Source organism: Acinonyx jubatus, chromosome F2 (genome assembly GCF_027475565.1).
Source record: "Acinonyx jubatus isolate Ajub_Pintada_27869175 chromosome F2, VMU_Ajub_asm_v1.0, whole genome shotgun sequence".
In the NCBI taxonomy this organism is placed as follows: domain Eukaryota; kingdom Metazoa; phylum Chordata; class Mammalia; order Carnivora; family Felidae; genus Acinonyx; species Acinonyx jubatus.
In genome coordinates this window covers 49,985,926-50,007,350 of record NC_069394.1, presented here as the reverse complement: position 1 = coordinate 50,007,350, position 21,425 = coordinate 49,985,926, and the positions used below count along the sequence as shown (strand labels likewise).

At 35.3% G+C, this 21,425-nt stretch overlaps 1 protein-coding gene across 9 annotated transcripts in view; it reads left to right on the top strand.

The window, feature by feature from the left end:
- RALYL (RALY RNA binding protein like) overlaps positions 1-21,425 on the top strand; it is a 704,475-nt gene that overhangs the window by 531,954 nt on the left and 151,096 nt on the right. For all 9 annotated transcript variants that reach the window (XM_027064307.2, XM_015080486.3, XM_027064306.2 and 6 more), the window contains one exon: positions 19,602-19,677. In XM_027064307.2, coding sequence (XP_026920108.1) covers positions 19,602-19,677 — 76 coding nt within the window. The remainder of the gene's footprint in view (positions 1-19,601; positions 19,678-21,425) is intronic.

The window sequence follows — 21,425 nt, the reverse complement described above, 5'->3', positions numbered from 1 at the left end:
CTCTCAAAACAAGTAACAGTATTTTTTATAGACATATCTGAAAATCATCGTTGACCCCATATCAGTCTTTTCTGTCCCAAGTACACACATGAATAACATGCTGTCAACAGAAGCACCTTCTCAAGTTGTGGAGGACACTGTTGTATGTAGCAAGGACTTTAAATCTTAAATGTCCCTCCTTTATATTTAGTCCATCACTGTGTACACATGTCTAACAAATGCCATAACCATAAATAAACTGGACTTCAGTTCAGTCTTGTGACGTCAAACTAAAATGTTTAAATATTTTCTTGATAGAATTGGCAAACAATTGTTTCTACCGAACTGGTAGATTTTGCAACACGGTTGAATTAGAGTATGAGTGTATGAGTATTGTGTCTATATAAAATTGCCTCTGTAAGATATGAAAAGTAATCTGCCAGTCTTATGTTGTTTTATAATATTGAACCACAAGTGTTGTAAATATTATTACAAAGGTAATAATAGAACTGTGTGGCCACAGTAGAAATCCAAGAAGATTCTAGTTCTACAATATTGTGACTGAATTTGTAATCCACTTAGTTTAATCATTCTTCACTGCAAATGTTTTATGACTTGACAGCTATTATAAAAAAAGGTAAAATATAGCATATTGTAAAAAAAAAAAGCCTCTTACTGAATGTTCTTGACATTTGACAATGCCATTAAGCTAAAAGTATTGAAGACAGAGTTCTAAATCATGTGAGCTGTGGTTAAGTTGGGCTTTTCCAAAAAGGTTTACAGAAAATGTGTTATGATTTGTTGCGATAAACAAATAGAGGCAACCTACATTTTTCTGAATTTTTGAGATCAGTAGTATACCCATAAAGAATCAGGAATATACATTATCTGGACTAATATACCATGGATTTTATTACCCCTGAAGCTTCCACAATCTACCCCCCCAAAAGACAATAGGAATATTTGAAATATGACGTTATAAAATGTTTTCAAGTGCCTCTTATTTTTTTCTAAGTAGAAAAGAAACAGAGTAAAGCAAAGAAGAGGGATTTTAGGTAAGGAGGTACAATTTATTGATAAGCGGCTCTCAAAATGAAAGGAAAAGATGAGGTCAGTACATACAATTATGGGGACTAATTCAGTAGAATCCTGTAACGCACATAACAGCCCCTCAGTGGCAGTCCCCTACCCTTTCCCATAGAAGCTAAAACATGCTTAAAACATTCTGATGAGAGTGAAATCCTAGTTACAAACCACACCCATAATTAAGAAATGTTTGCCTTGCCAGCATTAGAATTGTCACTTTCTTAATAAATATTGATGGTGTAATGCCGTTATATTTATGTGTACATTTTAGGAGCTCACTAGTAACACATGTCTAGCCTCCCAACAACTGGACTATTAATATAATAATTTATACGGTGTCACCTGCTAATCCTAGGGCCCCAATCTGAGGAAAGAAGTAGTTGTGCATAATTAATTATATTCATATTTTAATATTCATATTGCTGATGATGCTTTCTTGTGATCTATTATCTAATAAGCTTCACATATGAGGCCAAGACATTTGAGTAGATATATTTTAAAAGGCTCTTCTATTTTTTCATTAGCAGAACTAATGGATTTGTAGACGAGCACATTTTCCTTTACATAATGGAAGAACATTTTGATAACTCTGAATGAAATCACAATTATTGTTCTCTTTTTAAAATGTACAAAAATTACTTTTCTTCTTTACCAATTTTTCACTTGATTTAGGGACCATGAGTATGAACTCAAACATTCTATATTTTTTAAGTTTTTATTTAAATTCAGTTAGTTAACATACAGTGTAATATTAATTTCTGGCATACAATATGGTGGTGATTCGACACTTATAAACAACACCCAGTGCTCACCACAAGTGCTGTGCTTAATCTCCATCACCTATGTAGCCTATCCCCCACTCACCTCCTTTCTGGTGACCATCGGTTTGTTCTCCATAGTTAAGAGACTGCCTTTTGGTTTGCTTCCCTCTCTCACTTTCTTTCTTTTTTTTTTTTCCTTTGCTCATTTGTTTTTGAACTCAACCATTCTTATTTGAAATTTCCAGTGATGCTGTATCTCATCCCCTTTTAATTAAGCAGTGATGATATATGTCTTGACACACTAACGAGAATTTAAATTAAGGAGGAAAGGGCTTTTATATCCTTTAGGTAGAAATATAGACCTAATCTGTGATTGCTGAATAAGAATAAAATTTGGAAATAATTTTGATAACATAATTCTTGGATGATACACTGGTAATTAAACTCAGATCAGGTGTGGTATAAAATATTACTGGAGCAATGGAGGCCATCACAAAATAAAAGCACATAATCTCTATCCACTAGACATTTCCTTAGGAATTAGTTTCAAGAAGGTAAAACTAGTTCTGATTTCACAGAGAAAATAAAAACAGACACTGATTTATTTAAAAGTACTATTTTCCCTACTGTAACATTTAAGTAAGGAAATTCATTCAGCCTCCTGGAAAAAAAAAATCTCCAGTGTGCAGTTTGTGTATCTCTTTTATATTCATACATGGAAATGATTTATACACTAGTCGATATTTAAGCTGGATATGGGGAATTATATTTTAGCAGTGCAAGAGCAATGGATTTGATTAACCAACACTTCCATTTAAAAGACACTGTGAGGGGCGCCTGGGTGGCGCAGTCGGTTAAGCGTCCGACTTCAGCCAGGTCACGATCTCGCGGTCCCGGAGTTCGAGCCCCGTGTCAGGCTCTGGAGCCTGTTTCCAATTCTGTGTCTCCCTCTCTCTCTGCCCCTCCCCCGTTCATGCTCTGTCTCTCTCTGTCCCAAAAAGAAATAAACGTTGAAAAAAAAATTTTTTTTTTAAATTAAAAAAAAAAAGACGCTGTGAGTACAGAATTTGTTATCCGAATGTTAGCAAAATTTAAAGAGGATGGGAAGACAACCTGGCTACTTGTCATGGAGTAAGGTTAGCCTGGCTAGTATATATATTTGGCTAGCTAAGACAAATTACACTCATAAAGGAAAAAAAAAGCTCCATTTTAATAATAATATTCTATCTGAAATTCAACATAAAAGCATCACAAAGTAAATTGTTATTTTCTTTGTTTAATGGATATATATGTGCGTGTACACACATACACACATGCATATATTCAGTTGGAAGTTATTGAACTTTGTAAATTGCAGTCTAGAGAATATTTCTATATAGCAAAGTAAGAAAGCCCATTAATTATGGCCTGCTTTGTTCCATTAGGTATAGACTAATAGATCAGCGAAAAACAAAACAGAAGAAAGAACAGAGGAAAAAAATTAGAGGTTAATTGCCTTTGTTGGTCTGAGTAGTTTTGACAGCTCTAATCCACTAAAATATGTGTAAAAGTGGATGGATGTATTCTTAATAAAATGTTTTGAGAAATTTCATTCTCAACGTTGAGGTTTTAATTTGATTTATAATCTGAATAAAAGTTGACTAAATTATATTTATAGAAATGCCAGATTTTATGTGTGTACATTGTTATGCTAAAAGCATTGGATGACTTTCTCACAACTTTCCAATGAAATATGTGCATTCACATGAGAGTTTCTTTATCGAAAGAGCGATACTCATCTAATTAGCATTTTTTTCTTTTCTATTTATTTCTTCACTTTTGATAGGTAAATACAAACTTTAGAGTAATTATATTAGTTATCTATGACCCGATAACAAGTTCCCAAAGCTTCATAGCCTAAAATAACAAACATTTATTATTGTGCCCTTTCTGTGGGTCAGGAAATCTTAGCATAGCTTCCCTGGGTGATTCTGGGTTAGAGTCTCACACAAGGCTCTTATCAAGTTGCAGTTAGGGCTACAACTGCCTAAAGGTTTGACTGGGTAAGGATACTCTTCCAAGTTCACCAATGTGATTGTTGGCAGGGCTTGGCTCTTCTACTATGTGGCCTCTCCACAGGGTGCCTGATGACATGGCACCCAGGTCCTTCGGAATGAGGAAGAAGTCCCAGAGAAAGGGAGGGTGTACCCGAAGTGGAAGATAGTCTTTTTGTAACCTAAGCTAGAAAATGATACACCATTTTCTGCCACGTTCTGTTCTTTAGAAGGGAGTCACACATTCTATTGATTAGAAGCAAGTCCAGCCCACACTCAAGCAGAGGTGTATCGCATTCTACTTCTTGAAGGAGAGGGTGTTGTGTTAGTTTTCTATTGCTGTTGTAACAAATTACCATAAACTTAGTGGATTAAAACAATACAAATTTAGTATCTTAGAGTTCTGTAGTTCAGAAGTCCAACATAGGTCTCTCTCGGTAAAAGTAAAGGAGTCAGTTGGGCAGTGTTCCTTTCTGAGGACACTTGGGGAGAATCTGTTCCCTTGTCCTGCCTAGCTTTTAAAGGCTTCCCCACGTGCCTTTTCCTATGGCTCCCTTCTTCCAACTCTGAAGTCAACACTGGTGAACTGAGTCCTTCTCACATTGTGTCACTCTGACCTTCTCTTCTTCCTACCACTTCTGAATTTAAAGACCACTGTGATTACACTGGGCCCACCTGGATAACCTTGGATAATCTCCCTATTTTAAAATCACTTTATTTTATCTTGTCATGTAACGTAATATATGCACAGGTTCTGGGAATTAGGCTCTGTGTGTCTTTGGGGGACTATTATTCTGCTTCCTACATGTATGAAGGAAATGTGTAGACATATTTTCTAAACTACCTTAGTAATCAATCACTATTAAATAATGCTCCTAGGATCTGCCTTTTCCCCAAATACAACACATTCAAGATCCTATCTCTTCAGAATATTCATCAAAAGCTAATAAGCACTAACCCAAGTGGCAAACTGCCTGCAGTAGTCATTCAATATGCAATGGAGATAAACATCTCTATCTTTCTTTTTCTTAGGCATTTCTGGTTGCCAAGAGCAATAGGATAAATTTTCTACCCTTGAAGCAGGAAAAGGTAATTGGGTAGTTGGAGTAGTTTGAGGAAGGTACCTCTGGAGTCACAAAGAATCTAGTTTGAACGTGAGTTCTGCCAGAATACTAGCCGCATGGCCTTATGCAAGTTATTCATATCTCTTGCCTAAAGTTTTACTCTCTGTAAAACGGATAAAGCAGTTTTGATATTGCATAGATATTGTGCAGATTAGCTTATAGTTCAGAAATTTGTACTTCAGGAAAAATCTAGTATATTTTAACTAAATGCCACTACATATCTGTGATATTAATATTTTCTTTTAATGCTCATAAATCACCAATAAGCAATAGGTCTCTAAAATTATATTCTAGACCCTCCACAAGTGATTTGTACCTCTGAGCCCCTGAGCCAGGTGTCTAACTCAGACATCAAGAATTTCTTTTGAGATAAAAATCAAGGGGCACCTGGGTGGCTTTGTCAGGTATCTGACTCTTGACTTTGGCTTAGGTCATGATCTCATGGTTCAGGGACTAGAGTGTTGCTTAGGGCTCTGCCCTGAGTGTGGAGCCTACTTAAAGATTCTCTCTCTCTCTCTCTCTCTCTCTCTCTCTCTCTCTCTGTCTCTTTCTTTCTCTCTCTCTCCTTCTGCCCCACTCCCCCACTCATGTTGTCTCTCTCTCTGTCTCTAAAATAAAATTAAAAACAAAAAGGAAGGAAATCCTGCTATTTGTTAATAACATGGATGGAACTTGAGGCCATTATACTTAGTGAAATAAGTCAGACAGGAAATGACAAATACTATATGATACCACATATATGTAGGATCTAAAAACACAAACAAACAACCAAACAAAAAACACAACTCAACAACCAAGCTCATAGGTACAGAAAACAGATTGATGGTTGGTTGCCAGAAACAGGATGGCATACAGGGTGAGTGAATTGAACCAAAGTGGTCAAAAGTACAAACTTCTAATTATAAAATAAATAAGTCATGAAGATGTAAATGTACAGCTTGACAATTAGAAATAATAGTACTGTATTTTATATTTAAAAGTTGCTAAGAGAATAAATCTTAGAAATTCTCATCTCAAGAAAATAATTATAAAAATGTGTGGTGACAGATGTTAACTAGACCTATTGTCATGATCATTTTATAATATATGCATATATTAAATCAACATGGTGTACATCTGTAACTAATATAATGCTATATGTTAATTATATCTCAATAAAAAATAAATAAAAATTTCAGAAAGAAACTACTTTCAAAAATTTTGAAACTTCTTTCAAAATTCTTTTTGAAAGTCACATTGTACTGGCTTCCCAACTTATGGGCAATTTCTAGCCATAATAATTATTCCAAAAGCCTTTTAATAACAATGATTAATTACTTTTTCATAAATTTTAATAGGCCATAAGCTAATTTACTGGTGTCTTTAAATGTTTATTTTAGAATTAAAACCCTTATTGTTGACTGTTAAATGAAACCTATAAATTGATGACATTATTTGTGAATGGTATTGTAAATGTAAATTTAAAAATTCAACATTGAAAATAAAATTATGTGATTTTTTCAGTAATAATATGAAACAAATTTGAGTAGAACACAACATGGTAGGAAAAATAACGTTCTTAGTAAATTATGAAAGCTGTGGAGCAGAAATGTACTTGGAATTGGTTATTGTATATAAATAATTCATAATTGCGTCAAACAAGCTATGATATTCTACTGGTTTATACAGACTGACCTGTAAGTATCACATTTTATAAATATTTTTATGTTTATACAGTCAGAACTACAAAAATGTTGGTGATAAATCTTATTTTGAACTAAGAATATTGGCATATTATTACAAAATCTCTATCTGCTACCTCTCATTGATTGAATTTCAGATGTTTGAGCCTTTGAGGAACTACTTTGTAAATACTCTAAATTTTCTTACATTTTTTTCAAAATTAGTTGGAAATCTCTAATCAAAATGTTCAGCAAGATTCAAATTTGGAAGTTAATAAAGAATTTTGATTATTAAAAGCAAATCTCATAAATGAAGGGACAAATTAATTCTTACAGAAACAATGAATGGTGTAAATAAATTACAGTGACAGCTCTAGAGATATACAAGATTTAATTTTAATTTTTCTGTTAAAATTCTTTGAAACATCGCAACTTGAGGGAAAAGTCTTTTTACCTTTTATGAAGTCCTATTTATAATTAGGTAGTTTTATTTTATACAAAAATGAAATGACATTGAGAATACCCATGGTTGTATGGCATCTACCTTTGCTGAGACATTCAAAAGAATATTAAGACATTTCTGACAATTTTTATCTTATAAAAATGTGTCAAGAAAAGTCATCTGTAAATGGAAGTAAAAAAAGACAGTACCTATAAAAATATTTGGGCTCATAAAGTTACTCATATCAGCATAAAAATAGAATTAAGAATATTTTCCACTTATCTTCCTGACCACCTATAGAAGCATTTTCTCAATTAAAATTATTATATTTACAAAGTGGAATAATTTGAATAAACTTAATGATAAAATGCACCTTTGAAGAAGACTTGTGAAATTTTATGAAAAATTTAAAATAAGATGATTGAAAATACATTTTACAGAAAAATATGACACAGTATAAACTGATCAAAGCACCATGAAAAATTATTCAGTTTATATTATGTTTAATATTCAGATAGTGAACCTAAATTTGTTTTAATTTTGCTTTATTTAAAAAAATCAAGCACTGGGTGTTGTATGTAAGTGATGAATCATGGGAATCTACCCCCGAAACCAAGATCACACTGTATAAACTATTCGTTAGCTAACTTGACAATAAATTATGTTAAAAACATTTTTTAAGTAATAGAAGATCAAGGATTTAAAAAAATATTTTTGATTACCTCTCATTATAGAACCAGTGATATAATAAATCAGTTTGTTGATCAATAAGTAAATTTTCAAAATAATATAATTTTAATAATTTTAATGCCCTATTGACACCCAAAAGTGACTCATTTAGATACTAACCTGTATGGTCACCATAACTATAACCTTATTTTTGATTCCAATTTCTACTTTTGACAGCCATGTTGCGTCATGAAAGTTCAGATAAAACATTCACTAATTCATTAAGTCAGCAGTCGCTTATTAGGTCAATCTATTAGCCAAATATTCTAGGTGCTTTGAATATATTTGTGAACAAAACAAAGATCCTGGCTTCATGGAGTCAACATTTTAGCATGGGGAGAAGGGCATCATCTAGCAATAAACAACGGCATAATACATAAATAGATTTATCACAAATTAGTAAGTGATAAATCCTTTGGAAAACAAAAATTCAAGCAAAGTAACAGGAATTGTGAATGTGAGAAGTGTTAAGGAAATGAAATGCTGCACATTAAATAGGTGAGAAGGTGACATTTGAGCAAAGATTTGATGGGATTAGGGGAATTAGCCATGGAATTATCTAGGGAGAAAGGAGGCCACAAAAGGCAGAGGCACAGAACTGAAATGCCTGAGAAACAGGAGACCAGGATGGTGGGAGGGGAAGAATGTAAGGGAATGTAGTAGGATATGAGGTGTGAAGGGCAAGAGAGGCAATGTGGCTGGAAAGGATATGATAGAGGCAGAGGGCGCCTGGGTGGCTCAGTCGGTTAAGCAAGCAACCAACTGTTGATTTCAAAGCAGGTTATTATCTCATGGTTTGTGAGGTTGGGCTCTGCACTGATGGGATGCTTTGTCTCCCTCTTCTTCTGCCCCTCTCCTGCTTGCACTGTGTCTCAAAAATAAAACATTTTTTAAAAATCCTCTATTTTTGCATTGCGATATCTAAAAGAATTTTGATCTGATTAAGTCTTGCACATTCTTGTCTTTATTTTAGTTTGGCTTTGTTACTAAATATCAGGTAATCTCTCTCCTGCTTTTGGTAAAGGAGGTTAGGTCCTTTGTATTTCTTTGATTTCTGGCTCTTCCAGGCTTCAGTTTTCAGGGAAGGAGTTCTGAAGTTTGACTTTCTCATGGGATGTTAGCAATAAGATTTAACTTAATTGTTTTCTACTTTATATGTGCTCCTGAAGACTTTGTGAAAAATTTATCTCTTTAATAAATGAAATTATGAAATATTTTAGTAATTTGCCATTGAATTTTATAAGGATTGCCAAAAGTGATAGCCTTGTTTTTAATTGAAAAGTCAAACTTCATCTATAAAACATGATGCATATTTTGAGTGGGAACCTGAAGTCAGAATCTTGGCACCACTATCTATTAGCTATGCTGTCTTATGCAAAGAACTTACACTTTCTCAACTTCAATTTGTATAAATGGGAATCCGCAATAAGACCCACATCACAAGTTTATTGTGAAAAAATTTTAAGGTATGTGAAAATGTGATCAAATGTTAAATGATATACAAATGCTGGGAACTATTATCATCATCAGAAATGACACTGAGATACCATTCGTCCATTCTAAGCCTTTAGAAAAGCATTTTTCAAGCTTCTTCCCTAAATGCTTAATTTTTTTTCTTTCTTTTTTTAAAGTTTTTTTTTTTTAACGTTTATTCACTTTTGAGAGTCAGAGAGAGACAGAGCACAAGCGGGGGTGGGGCAGAAAGAGAAGGAGACACAGAATCTGAAGCAGGCTCCAGGCTCTCAGCTGCCAGCACAGAGTCCAACGCGGGGCTTGAACTCACGAATCGTGAGACCATGACCTGAGCTGAAGTCGGACACTTAACCAACTGAGCCACCCAGACACCCCAATACTTAATTTTTTCCACTCACAATTTTTTAAATTTAATTTCAGCGTAGTTAACCTACAATGTTATATTAATTTCAGGTGTACAATATAGCGATTCCATCAGGATAAGTGTACCCTTAATCCCCTTCACCTATTTCAACCAATTCCCCACCCATCTCCCCTCTGGCGACCATCAGATTCTTCTCTATAGTTAAGAATCTGTTTTTTGATTTGTCTCTTTTATTCTTCATTTGTTTGTTTTGTTTCTTAAATTCCGTATATGAATGAAATCATATGGTATTTGTTTTTCTCTAGCTGGCTTGTTTCACTTAGCGTTATACTCTCTAGATCCATCCATGTTATTGCAAATGGCAAGATTTCATTCTTTTTTATAGCTGAGTGATACTCCATTGCATCTATACACCACCTCTTCTTTATCCACTCATCTGCCAGTGAGCACTTGGGCTGCTTCCCCAATTTAGTTATTGTAAATAATGCTGCAGTAAACACGGGGGTGCATATATCCTTTCGAATTAGTGTTTTTGTGTTCTTTAGCTAAATATCCAGCAGTAGAATTACTGGATCATAAGGTAGTTTTATTATTAATTTTTTGAGAAACCCCCATACTTTCTTCCACAGTGACTGTACCAGTTTGCATTCCCACCGACAGTGTACAGGGGTTCCTTTTTTCCCCACCCTCACCAACACTTGTTGTTTATTGTATTTTTGATTTTAGCCATTCTGACAGATGTGAGGTAATATCTCATTTTGATTTGCATTTCCTGATGATGAGTGGTGCTGTCTGCTCCAAATTCTTAATACCTTCTTTTCAAAACAGTTTTAAAAAAAGTAAAGCCCTCAATAATTAAAGGAAGGGATTTAAGCTAAATATGTTATATTCCATTGCTTCTCAAACTTGAATGTGCACAGCAGTTACCTGGCTGTCTTGTTAAAATGCAGTCTGGTTCATTAGGTCTGAGGTAGATCCTGGAGTCTGCAATTCAAACAGGTTCCTACAGGATACAGATGCTGTCTGTTTGCCAACCACACTTGGAGTATCAGAGTTGTATACTAATCTCGACATAAAATGCATTTAGCTACCTAACATTTGCTTTGGTGTTTCATTATATTTATGAATCACAAAATACTCTAAACACAGTAGCTTTGGTGTTTTAGACACTGAATTCAAGGTCAACACAAAAAAGGACCTGAGAAAATAATTTATCTATACATATATGAAAAGAGAAAGATTACAAAAGGAAGGGAGCAGAGAGAAGCAATACCCAAATCTTCAGATATGCTGTACTTCACTGATGGAAACCTGAGTGTTCTCAAGGAAACTGTTAATCCAGATCCTGTGGTTGAATTTTACTTTCCTTAAGGAACATTCTATCCTCAAGTATGAAACTAAATAAACTCTTGGGATACAAAGAAATTAATACTGCTAAGTCCATGAACTGATAATGAACATGTGGCTAAGATTATTTTTTACCAGGTATTTGTAGTTCTTATTATCACAACAGTTGTCTCTACTATTAATACCAATAGGTCATTAGGTGTGTTTGTAAAATTGTTACGCAAGGTCCTAAACAAATTCATGGTGCTGCTGGTGAACATTGTCCACATTTTAGATTTGATTCATTTGGTTTCTGGAGACTTTGTCTCTTAATAAAACATATATAGTCCTTCATTTTTACCTTTGGAGAGATTTTTAGAGATATTCATAGAATATAGAAAAACTTTCCTCAAAAAATTTACTCAAGGTAATATAAGAGATAAAGTGATAGAGACAAAACGATGCAAGTTAAAAGTTTTAAGAATTAAGTAAATTCAAATTTGATTAAAAAAATTGCTTCATACCTATGTGAAAATGTGCTTGTATTCTCTGCTAAATAACATTAAACTAGACATTGATTAAATATGCACCAATGCCACAAAGTTTCCTCAGATTTCATGGCCACTTACACTTCAGGAAAATCAAAAGTATTTTAACGAGTAGCCAGTGGCAGTTTGGATGAGAAAAGCAAAATAAAACAAACAAAAGAACAGAAACAGGTCTCTACAGCTTAATGGATAGAACTGAGGCTTTCATAAGAGTTTGCTGATTGATGTGGGTCAGCGAAACAGCTAACATTATAACCGGTGTCTTTGAAGGAAACCACCTTATGCACCAAGAATGGATCCTTAAGAGCACTCTCAGCCATAGAAGGTGGGGCACCGTGTTCCCAAAGCACACAGTATTCTTCTTTATTGTGGTGTTTATCGTATTTGCTGTAGTTAGCTGCTGGCTTGTCTCTCTCTCTGTGATATCCTAGAGAACACAGCGTTCATACACATGTACCCCATATTTGGCGCATCCTGCAGGTTTGATGACTATTTGATCAATGAAAATGAATGATTTGTGGCATTTTCATTTTCTTCTTAATATAACCATTGAACACAATAGACAGTAAGTAAAAAAAGGCATCAACTCTACATGCCCACTTCTTTCACTTCAGTTTTCATTGAGGAAAACACAGTTTGAATCTGCCTAAGTCACATATGGTGATCAGACTTACCAAGCAATTAGTAATAAGTCCAAGTTTCCACTTGTATTTGTCCTTGCAGGCAGAGCCTGGGAGCATAGAATATTTTCTGGTAACAAATGGGAATCTGGCCAACCAGCAATCTGCGCATTAGTATTCTAATAACCAGAGGCCAGCATGCCATAGTGCTGCGTCAGAACTAATTTATGAAACCAGGTCCAAAGGCTCATTAAAATGGTCACAATTCAGTGACTACCCAGTAAAATTAGACTACAGTTTCATTCCCACAACAGTGTATATTTTAACATACTATTAAGGACATTTCTCAAGTGTTAAAACTAGCTTTGATTCCGTGAAGGGGAAAAAAAAAAAAAAAACAAGATTAGAAACCCAGGTACTTTTGACCCTATTGGCTCCACTTTCAGCTTTCAGCTTAAAATGCTTCAAATGTCCATGTTTTAGAGCACAAGGTAGGCTGTACTTGCATTTGCAAGTCTGGCGCATTTTTTTTTCCTTAGAGTAAAAACACTTCCAGGCAGTCCATCAAACCACAGGGTTGTGAACCTACCTGGCCAAGAAATCTCAAGCAATCAATTGGGTGGATCATGGTTCCCCCATTGCTCCCTACAGCATTCTTTTCATCATACATCCTGTACCATGATGCCAAAATTCCTGAGAATATTACTTTATATGCTACTTTCCACAGCCAAACCAGCATTAAGTGGCATAGAAAATGTGACATCCAAAATCCGGTTAAGAGCAATGTGATAGTGGGAAAGTGCTAGACTGTGGGTCTGGTGCAGCTCTGGCTCAAGGCTGCCGCTGACTCTCAGACAGTCATCTCTCTCGGGACAGGGGCAAGGTATCAGTCGGTGCCTGGCACATGGGCCATGCTCAATAAGAGAGACAGTTGTAGTGAACTGAGCTAACGATATTATTACGAATGCCATTTAATTTCTCGGTACCTCAAACATCTATGTACATGATGTGGGAATAACGACTCCTGCTCTGCTTATTTCACAGGATTTTTTTGAGGATCTAAACTAATAAATGCAAAAACACTCGTAAATGATAGGGTGCTTATACTAGGGTAATGTATGGTTTCATGCATTCACTTGTCAAACATAACAGACTATTTTCTTTATCTCCTGAATTTTTATTCAATGGAATAGTAATGAATCCCTAAATCTTTTAAATGTGAACAATAAAAGGCTCTGAATGAGTTTTCCGAGCAGTCTATATGCCATGGCTGAATTATTTAAACTTTTATTTAAACTGGGAAAGGAAACAAAACAAAAAATCTCAAGATTATATTACTTATAGGTAATTCTTTTAGAAAAAATATTTCTTTTATTTTTTTCCATCTAAAAAATGTTATTGATGATGTATATACCTTTATTATACTATGAGTTATACATCACTTTCATTTTTTAATGGGTTTTTTTTTTGAGAGAGAGACAGAGCATGAGTGGGGTAGGACCAGAGAGAGAGGGAGACACAGAATCAAAAGCAGGCTCTAGGCTCTGAGCTGTCAGCACAGAGCCCGACATGGGGCGCAAACTCATGAACTGTGAGATCATGAACTGAGCCAAAGTCAGACACTCACCCAGGTGCCCCAGGAATATGTTAGGCATCACTTTAATGTCAATGTTAAATTCCTCTAGAAATGGAAGATGCCAACAGGGATCACTAGTGGTAGAGGTAAGTAGCAAGGGCCTATTTATTGTAGTAGTGTAAATATACGCAGTTGAAAAGATTAAAATAAATTTTCACCTGAGGATATTCCAAATTGAAACGTGGCAAAAAAATAAATGTAAAATGTTTTCTAAATATTTCAGTGTATTTCATAAACCTGTGTTCTGGGAGGACACCGTTTTGCTGAATGTTTACACGTGTGTCATCCAAAATATACTCTGTGTTCATACACACATGCACGCACACACACACACACACACACACACTTGAGTTAAACATAACTGAATGTTTCTTTTTTTTCCAGAATCTTATCCTTTCATATGCATTACAAATATCCAAGAGAGAGATAAATTATAGCATTTTTACAAAACTTATGTTACCATGATTTATTTGTTTGGCAATATACCTGTTAACATCTTCCAAAACATAGTTCAAATAAATGTCACTTTAGGAAATGTGCTGACAGTGTGTTTGGCTAGACACACTACAACCTGTGCAAGGATATACCTTCTGGTCTGTATGAATTTAATCAACCAGTAGACAGACCCACTGAACACCTGTTGGATAAATAACACCGTGCAGGATAAAAGTCCAAAGTCAAAGGGAGGCAGTCAGTAGTCTGTGCCATTGGAGCAATGTAATAACATAAAATGGGGATCGCAGTGTTTGGGTGTTGAAGTAGAGGTATCTTTCCAAGAGTCATAAAGCATGACCTAATAGAATGCTGTTACCATCATCTTTTGTCGCACACTAACAAAAATCGGTCAAAGAAATGCATTTACATGTTTTGAATATCATTTCTGAGAATGACACTTTGGAACGGTACCTGTCTCCATTTGCCTCATCTCATTTACCTCAAACCAGAATAGGTTCATCTCATTGACTTTTTCCAGTTCTCTAACTTTATAGTTGTTTCTGTCATGGTATTTTGACATCACTTATTTAGCTTCAATATAAAGAAGCAAGGAAAACTGATTAAATTTTTTAGAACATTTAATATGTTTTTAAGCAGTTTACTGTGAAAAGATATAGTTATTAGCCCAACAGGATATTTTTCAGTTTGTTTGATTCCGAGGTTAATTCTAGAAGAATAAGTTTAGAGTAAGTTTTTATTTTTTCCACCTATTTTTTTCATGCTAACTTGAAATATTGAAACTTCAAAATAAATATGGGGTCTGTTCTTAGTTGGTCCTTACGTAGGCTTATAATGTCATAGGACAAAATGCAGATACCCATCTCCCTCCTTGTGGAGGTCTCCTGTCTCCAGTCATCTCCTAACCGTGGGTAAGGCTTTCACTCCCTTCTGCTTCATCCCTATGCCTGGAAACGGTTTGGGGGAGTTCTTCCACACAGTATAATGTATATTGTACCCAAACATAAACACTTCAAGAGACCTCCTTTTAATGGTGCTTACCTAATTTTACTGACTCTCTCTACAAGAATATAATTCTAATACTCAGATAATAGAATCCACCTTCTTGATATAGAGGTAACTTTATAGATACTTCTGTAAAACAAGTAGGAATTTAACTAGGATATTTTGGATGATCTCAAAAAAAATTTGTTGAGAATGATTAAACCCATATCCCTTCTTGAAGACAATATGGGATTTCTAAATATTAGTATTTGGTATGACTCTTTCTAAATTTGGGAATTTAAGAAATAACACTTTATTTTCTGTACCTCGGTATTTTACTCCAAAGCCCCTATCTTTATAAGAATGGCAGAAAATTGAATCTCGGTCATTTTTCTTCTAGTCCTACCTATGGGAAACTCACACAATGTGTGACAATTAGAGAAGAAAACCTCAGGATGTCTCTCCATCATTGACCACAGATTTTACAGTGACGGTGTCATTTGCCTTATTTACATGGTCCCTTCAAGGCCAACAGCTCTTGAGTCATGAGTACCTGAGCCTTGGCGTCCAAATAAGCCATGTTGGCCTGAAGACACAATTAAATCTTGTATTTAAAAGTTGAGTACAACGGAAATGCTCATTCATCCAGAGCTTTGCCGAATTTTCTATTTGGTGGTTTGACTCATATAAATGAGTCTTTATATATTCCAGAAACAAATACTTTGTCAAGGATTTCTTCATCTAGTTTGTGGCCTTTCTTTGCATTGTCTTTTTGTGCCTTTTGCTGAGCAGAAATTCTTTTTATTTTACTGTAATGTAGTAGAGTTTATCAATCTTGTATTTTAAGGCTAGTGCTTTTTATGTCTGGTTTAGGATTATCCTTTCATACTCTGATCTCATAAGGATATTTTACTGTATTTCTTCTTAAAAGTTATATATTTTGGAGGGGGGAAGGCGCCTGGGTGGCTCAGTCGGTTAGGCTTCCAACTTCAGCTCAGGTCATGATCTCACTGCTCATGAATTCGAGCCCCACATTGGGCTCTGTGCTACCAGCTCAGAGCCTGGAACCTGCTTCAGATTCTGTCTCCATCTCTCTGCTCCTCCCCTGCTGATGCGCTCTCTCGCTCTCTCTCTCTCAAATACGAAAAATAAAACTTAAAAAAAAATTTAATAAAAAAAGTTATATATTTTTGCCTGTCACATTTAGGGTTTTAATCTGATAGTAATTAATTATTTTTCCGTACAGTGTAAGGTAGAGGTTCAAGTTCATATTTATCCTCGCAGTAATGTAATCAGTTGTTACAGCCTCAGAAGCCTATCTTTAATCCCGGATCAGCTATGTTATTTCTGTCATAATTCAGACATTCATATATGCGTGTTTCAGTTTGGGAGTTTTCTACTCTGTTGCAATGTTTCATTTTCTATCTTTGTACAAATACTATAGTCTTAATTACTGTAGCTTAAAATAAGTCTGCATAAGGCAAGTTTGCCACCTTTGGGTTTTTTTCCAAGTGGTTATTTTGACCTTTTACTCTGTCATGTAAATCTCAGAATTAACTTACCAACTCCACACAGATATAAAAAGAATGTTTGGTGATATTATTGACATTATATGGAATCAATAAATCAACTTCAGGAGAATTGAAATGTTTGTTAAATATCAAGTTTTCTAATTTCTCTATTTATGTGAGGTAACCATAAAATCTTCCAATATAGGTATATAATTTTCCTTATAAACAACTTTAAAATTTTATAATGCATTTATCCCTAGGTACTTTACTTTTATACTATGCAAATGATATCTTTTAGAATTATATTTTTAAAACATGCATTTCTGTGTAGAGATATGAATTTGAATTGTGTATATTGGCATTGAACCCAAGAAGTTTATTAAACTCTCTTATTAATTGTAATAGTCCATGGATATTTTGGAGTTTTTATGTGGACCCAGTTATTATCAACAGTTATGACAGTTTAATTTCTTCCTTCCCATTTCTGGTACTGTTTTCCTGTCTTACTTCATGCACTATGAAATCCGGAATTGGTACTAGTGAATACCCTTCTAAATTTCTTGACATGAGGGGCACCTGGCTGACCCAGTTGGAAGAGCATGCGACTCTAGATCTCAGGGTCATAAGTTTGAGCCCCATGTTGGGTGTAGACATAATATAAAAATTAGCTAATTAAGTACTCAAATACCTTGATGTTAAAGAACATGTAGCCAATATTTCACTATTAACTATGACATTTACTAGAGAATTTTTTGTAGATATTCCTTATTAGGAAGAAGGATGAAGTTTCCTTTTTTTCTTAGTTAAAGATTTTAACCCATATGGGTATTGAATTCAGTAATTATATGGTTCATACCCTTTAATGTGGGCACTGTCCCCTGTCCCCTCTAATTCACAAGGACATAAAAGCTAAAGCTCAAGTTCTGGTTTCAGTAAGTGTCTTCAAGGACTAAGCCAGAGCCAGTCTTCCAATTCCATCTGAGTTCCTTTCCTGCTTTGACTCAGACATAGGCTTCTATGAACTCCTTACTTTTTTACTAGCTCAGTGTTGTACTTTTTAAAAAAGTTTTTTTTTTTTAACATTTATTCGTTTTTGAGAGACAGAGACAAAGGATGAGCAGGGGAGGGGCAGAGAGAAAGGGAGACACAGAATCTGAAGCAGGCTCCAGTCTCCGAGCTGTCAGCACAGAGCCTGAGGTGGTGTTCAAACTCACGAATGGTGAAATCATGACCTGAGCCGAAGTCAGATGCTTAACCGACTGAGCCAACCAGGCGCCCCTCAATGTTGTATTTTTTAAAAAAGAGATATATTATACAGTTGACTCTTGAACAACATGGGAGTAGGGGTACTGAGCCCCTGTGCAGTCAAAAATTTACACATAATGTTTGACTCCCCCTAGAACTCAACTACTAATAGTCTACTGTTGACTGGAAACCTTACCAATAACATAAACAATAAATACATATATTGTATGTTTCATGTATTCTTGTTACTGTATTCTTACAATAGAAGTAAGCTAGAGAAAAGAGAATGTTAAGAAAATCATAAGGAAGAGAAAATACATTTACAGTACTGTACTGTATTTATTGAAAAAAATCTGCATATAAATGGACCTGTGCAGTTCACACCAGTGTTGTTGAAGGGTCAGCTGTATTTTATCTAGAAATTTTGGTTGTTTTCACCGCCGGGTCACTCATTCCTCCCTAATCCAGTGTATTTAGTCCACTGTACAAGAAAGAGAAGTATTCTCCTTTTTTTCTATCAAAATAATGTCAAAAAAACCAAACATTATTTTGATATATTTGATATAGATTTTCCTTCTTATCATGATTTAGAAATTTTAACTTTATTAAATCTTGGTTTTTATGTGATTTTCCAAACCTTTGTCACCCAACTTTCCAATCCCTTAACTGTTTCACACATTTCTTTAAGACAGAGGTTGGGCAGTTGTATGCAAATACTCTTCTGTCAGGTACTTAAGCATCTTATTGCCTTATCCCAGAGATTTTATCATGATTTTAGTTCACAAAGGCAAAAGTTGTACTCTCTTCTTCTGACTACCCAGGAACTCTATAACTGCACATTCTAGTTTATGAGTGTGTGTGTTGTATTGTTCCTTCAGTAAGCCTGGTATCCTCTAGAGTTCCACTCTTCTACACGCCTTTTCTACATAGATGAAAGATATTATCATTTAAATTAATTCCTCTTAAGAACAAAGCTCTGATCCATTCAAATGTGTATGCAAACTGAGACATTTCTGGCAAAAACCCAGTTGAGAAGGATATCTGGGGGGCACCTGGGTGGCTCAGTGCATTAAGCGTCCAACGCTTGATTTCAGCTCAGGCTGTGATCTCTCAGTTCATGGGGTTGAGCCCCACGTCGGGGTCCATGCTGACAGCATGAAACCTGCTTGGGATTCTCTCTCTCCTCTCTCTCTCTCTCTCTCTCTCTCTCTCTCAAAATAGATAAACATTCAAAAAAAGAAGGATATCTCATTCTTTATTCATTTTACTAAGCATTCCTGATTTCTCTACCTCATTCAACATTGTCTTTTTCCATAGTACTTATTGCTTTCTAATATGTTACGAATTTTTCTGTTTGTTTTCATTGCTGTTGTTGTTGTTTGCCATCTATTTCTCCTCCCAGTAGAAGGTTAGTTTTACAAAGGCATAAATCTAACCTGTTTGGTACATGACATATCTCAAACAGTGCCTGGCCTAAAGTAGATGCTCAGCAAATATTTGTTGAATAAATGAATAGCATATAACATTTGTATAGGCAAATGGCGAAAGGAAAAAAAATCTCATCATTTATTTTTCTCAAGTGGATTAATTTTTCCTAATCAGTGCTATATTATTTTTTGCTTTTAGATATCAACATGGCAGGAGAACCCAAACCATACAGACCAAAACCTGGAAACAAGAGGCCCCTTTCTGCACTTTATAGGTAAGTAAGCAATTTTATGATATATAGTAGTGGAAACTTCTTGCAACTTTAAAAAGCAACATAACCTTATAAGGAATCAAATGTTTTAAAGAACAATCCTTCCTGGCATAAAGTACAATAAAATGCTGACAATCAACATATAGATATGACACCCAGGATTGGCAGGAATCTGTACACCTAACCTTCCCATCTCCACTAAAACAACCCCTCTACAAGATATTCCTCAAATAAAATCTAATAAAAATCTTTCATGACTTTACCTGCCAACGTGCTGGAAAGGACAATACCTTGTGACTACTGCATGCCATGTACTGTAGGTATTTTTCATGGAGTTTGATTTAATTTAATTTTCGTAACCATCCTGCATTGTAGATACTGCTGCTCTTATCTTACGGATCAAGACCCTGATACACATTTTCTTGGGGACTTTCCCTAAGTCCCACAACTTGTAAGAATGATGGCACCAATATTCAGACTCATGCTGTCTGATGCCATACCTTGAGTTCTTTCCGCCTGATCATTTAGCCTCTTTTGTCACAAAGTATATGCTCATTTCACCCCTATTTCTCTAAAACAACTAATGTAGTCCTTCCCTTCTCCAAAGAGACCTACTTAATACCTTTAACCTTTCCTAATATACTTGGATCTGAGTCAATTTAACATTCCAGTCTTTCCCCTCTTGTTGCCCCAGTTTATCAGTGTCCACATTTATAATCTCAATGCTCGATAGATAAAATTAAACTGTATTTAGCCTCTCTTTTGTTCTGTATAAACGTCTATCATGTTAAGTAAAATTCAGTTCATTTGGATAAGAGGACAAGAGTAAGCTCACAGAACTTTTAGTTCTTTAAAAATAGCCACTTTTGGGGGTGCCTGGGTGGCTCAGTTGGTTGAACTCCTGACTTTGGCCTGGGTCATGATCTCAGGGTTCACAAGTTTGAGCCCTGCGTCAGGCTCTGTGCTGACAGCTCAGAGCCTGAGGCCTGTGTCTCCCTCTCTCTCTACCCCTCCCCAGCTCACTCTCTGTCTCTCTTTCTCTCAAAAATAAGTAAAAACGGGAATCTACGTGGCTCAGTCGGTTATGTGTCTGACTTCAACTCAGATCATAATCTCGCAGTTTATGGGTTTGAGCCCAGCGTCAGACTCAGTGCTGACAACTCAGAGCCTGAAACCTGCTTCAGATTCTATGTCTCCCTCTCTCTCTGCTCTCCCCCACTCACCCTCTGTGTTTGTGTCTCTCTCTCAAAAATAAATAAACATTAAAAAATTTTAAGTAAATACATACATAAATAAAAACATTAAAAAAAATTTTTTTAATAGCGACTTTCGAAAAAAAAAAATGTTCTGTTGCTAAGCCATATGTCCCACTTCATGAACTTTTGCCACTGGTTTTTGTACTGTTAAGTGCCAATTTTGCATTTCTGTTAAATCCCCTTTTGTTAGACTTGGCCAATTGTTCCAAGCTATTGAGATCTCCTGTCATCCAATTTATTTGGTCGTCTCCCAGATATGTGTCTTCATTCCATCAGTATCCACATCCAAAGAACTAATGTAAGTGTTGAGCAAGGCCCCCTTTTTTAACCTGATATTATTTGGATAAAGGAGAACTGAGTTCTACTTGTCAAAATTGATTATATTCTAACATAGTACAGTAAGAAGAGTACTCAAAAGATAGCTTGGAGCTGGTTTTTTTCATCTTGGTTCTCTGAGAACTAGCGTATCTCCTTCTTTCAGCCACTCACAGCCTC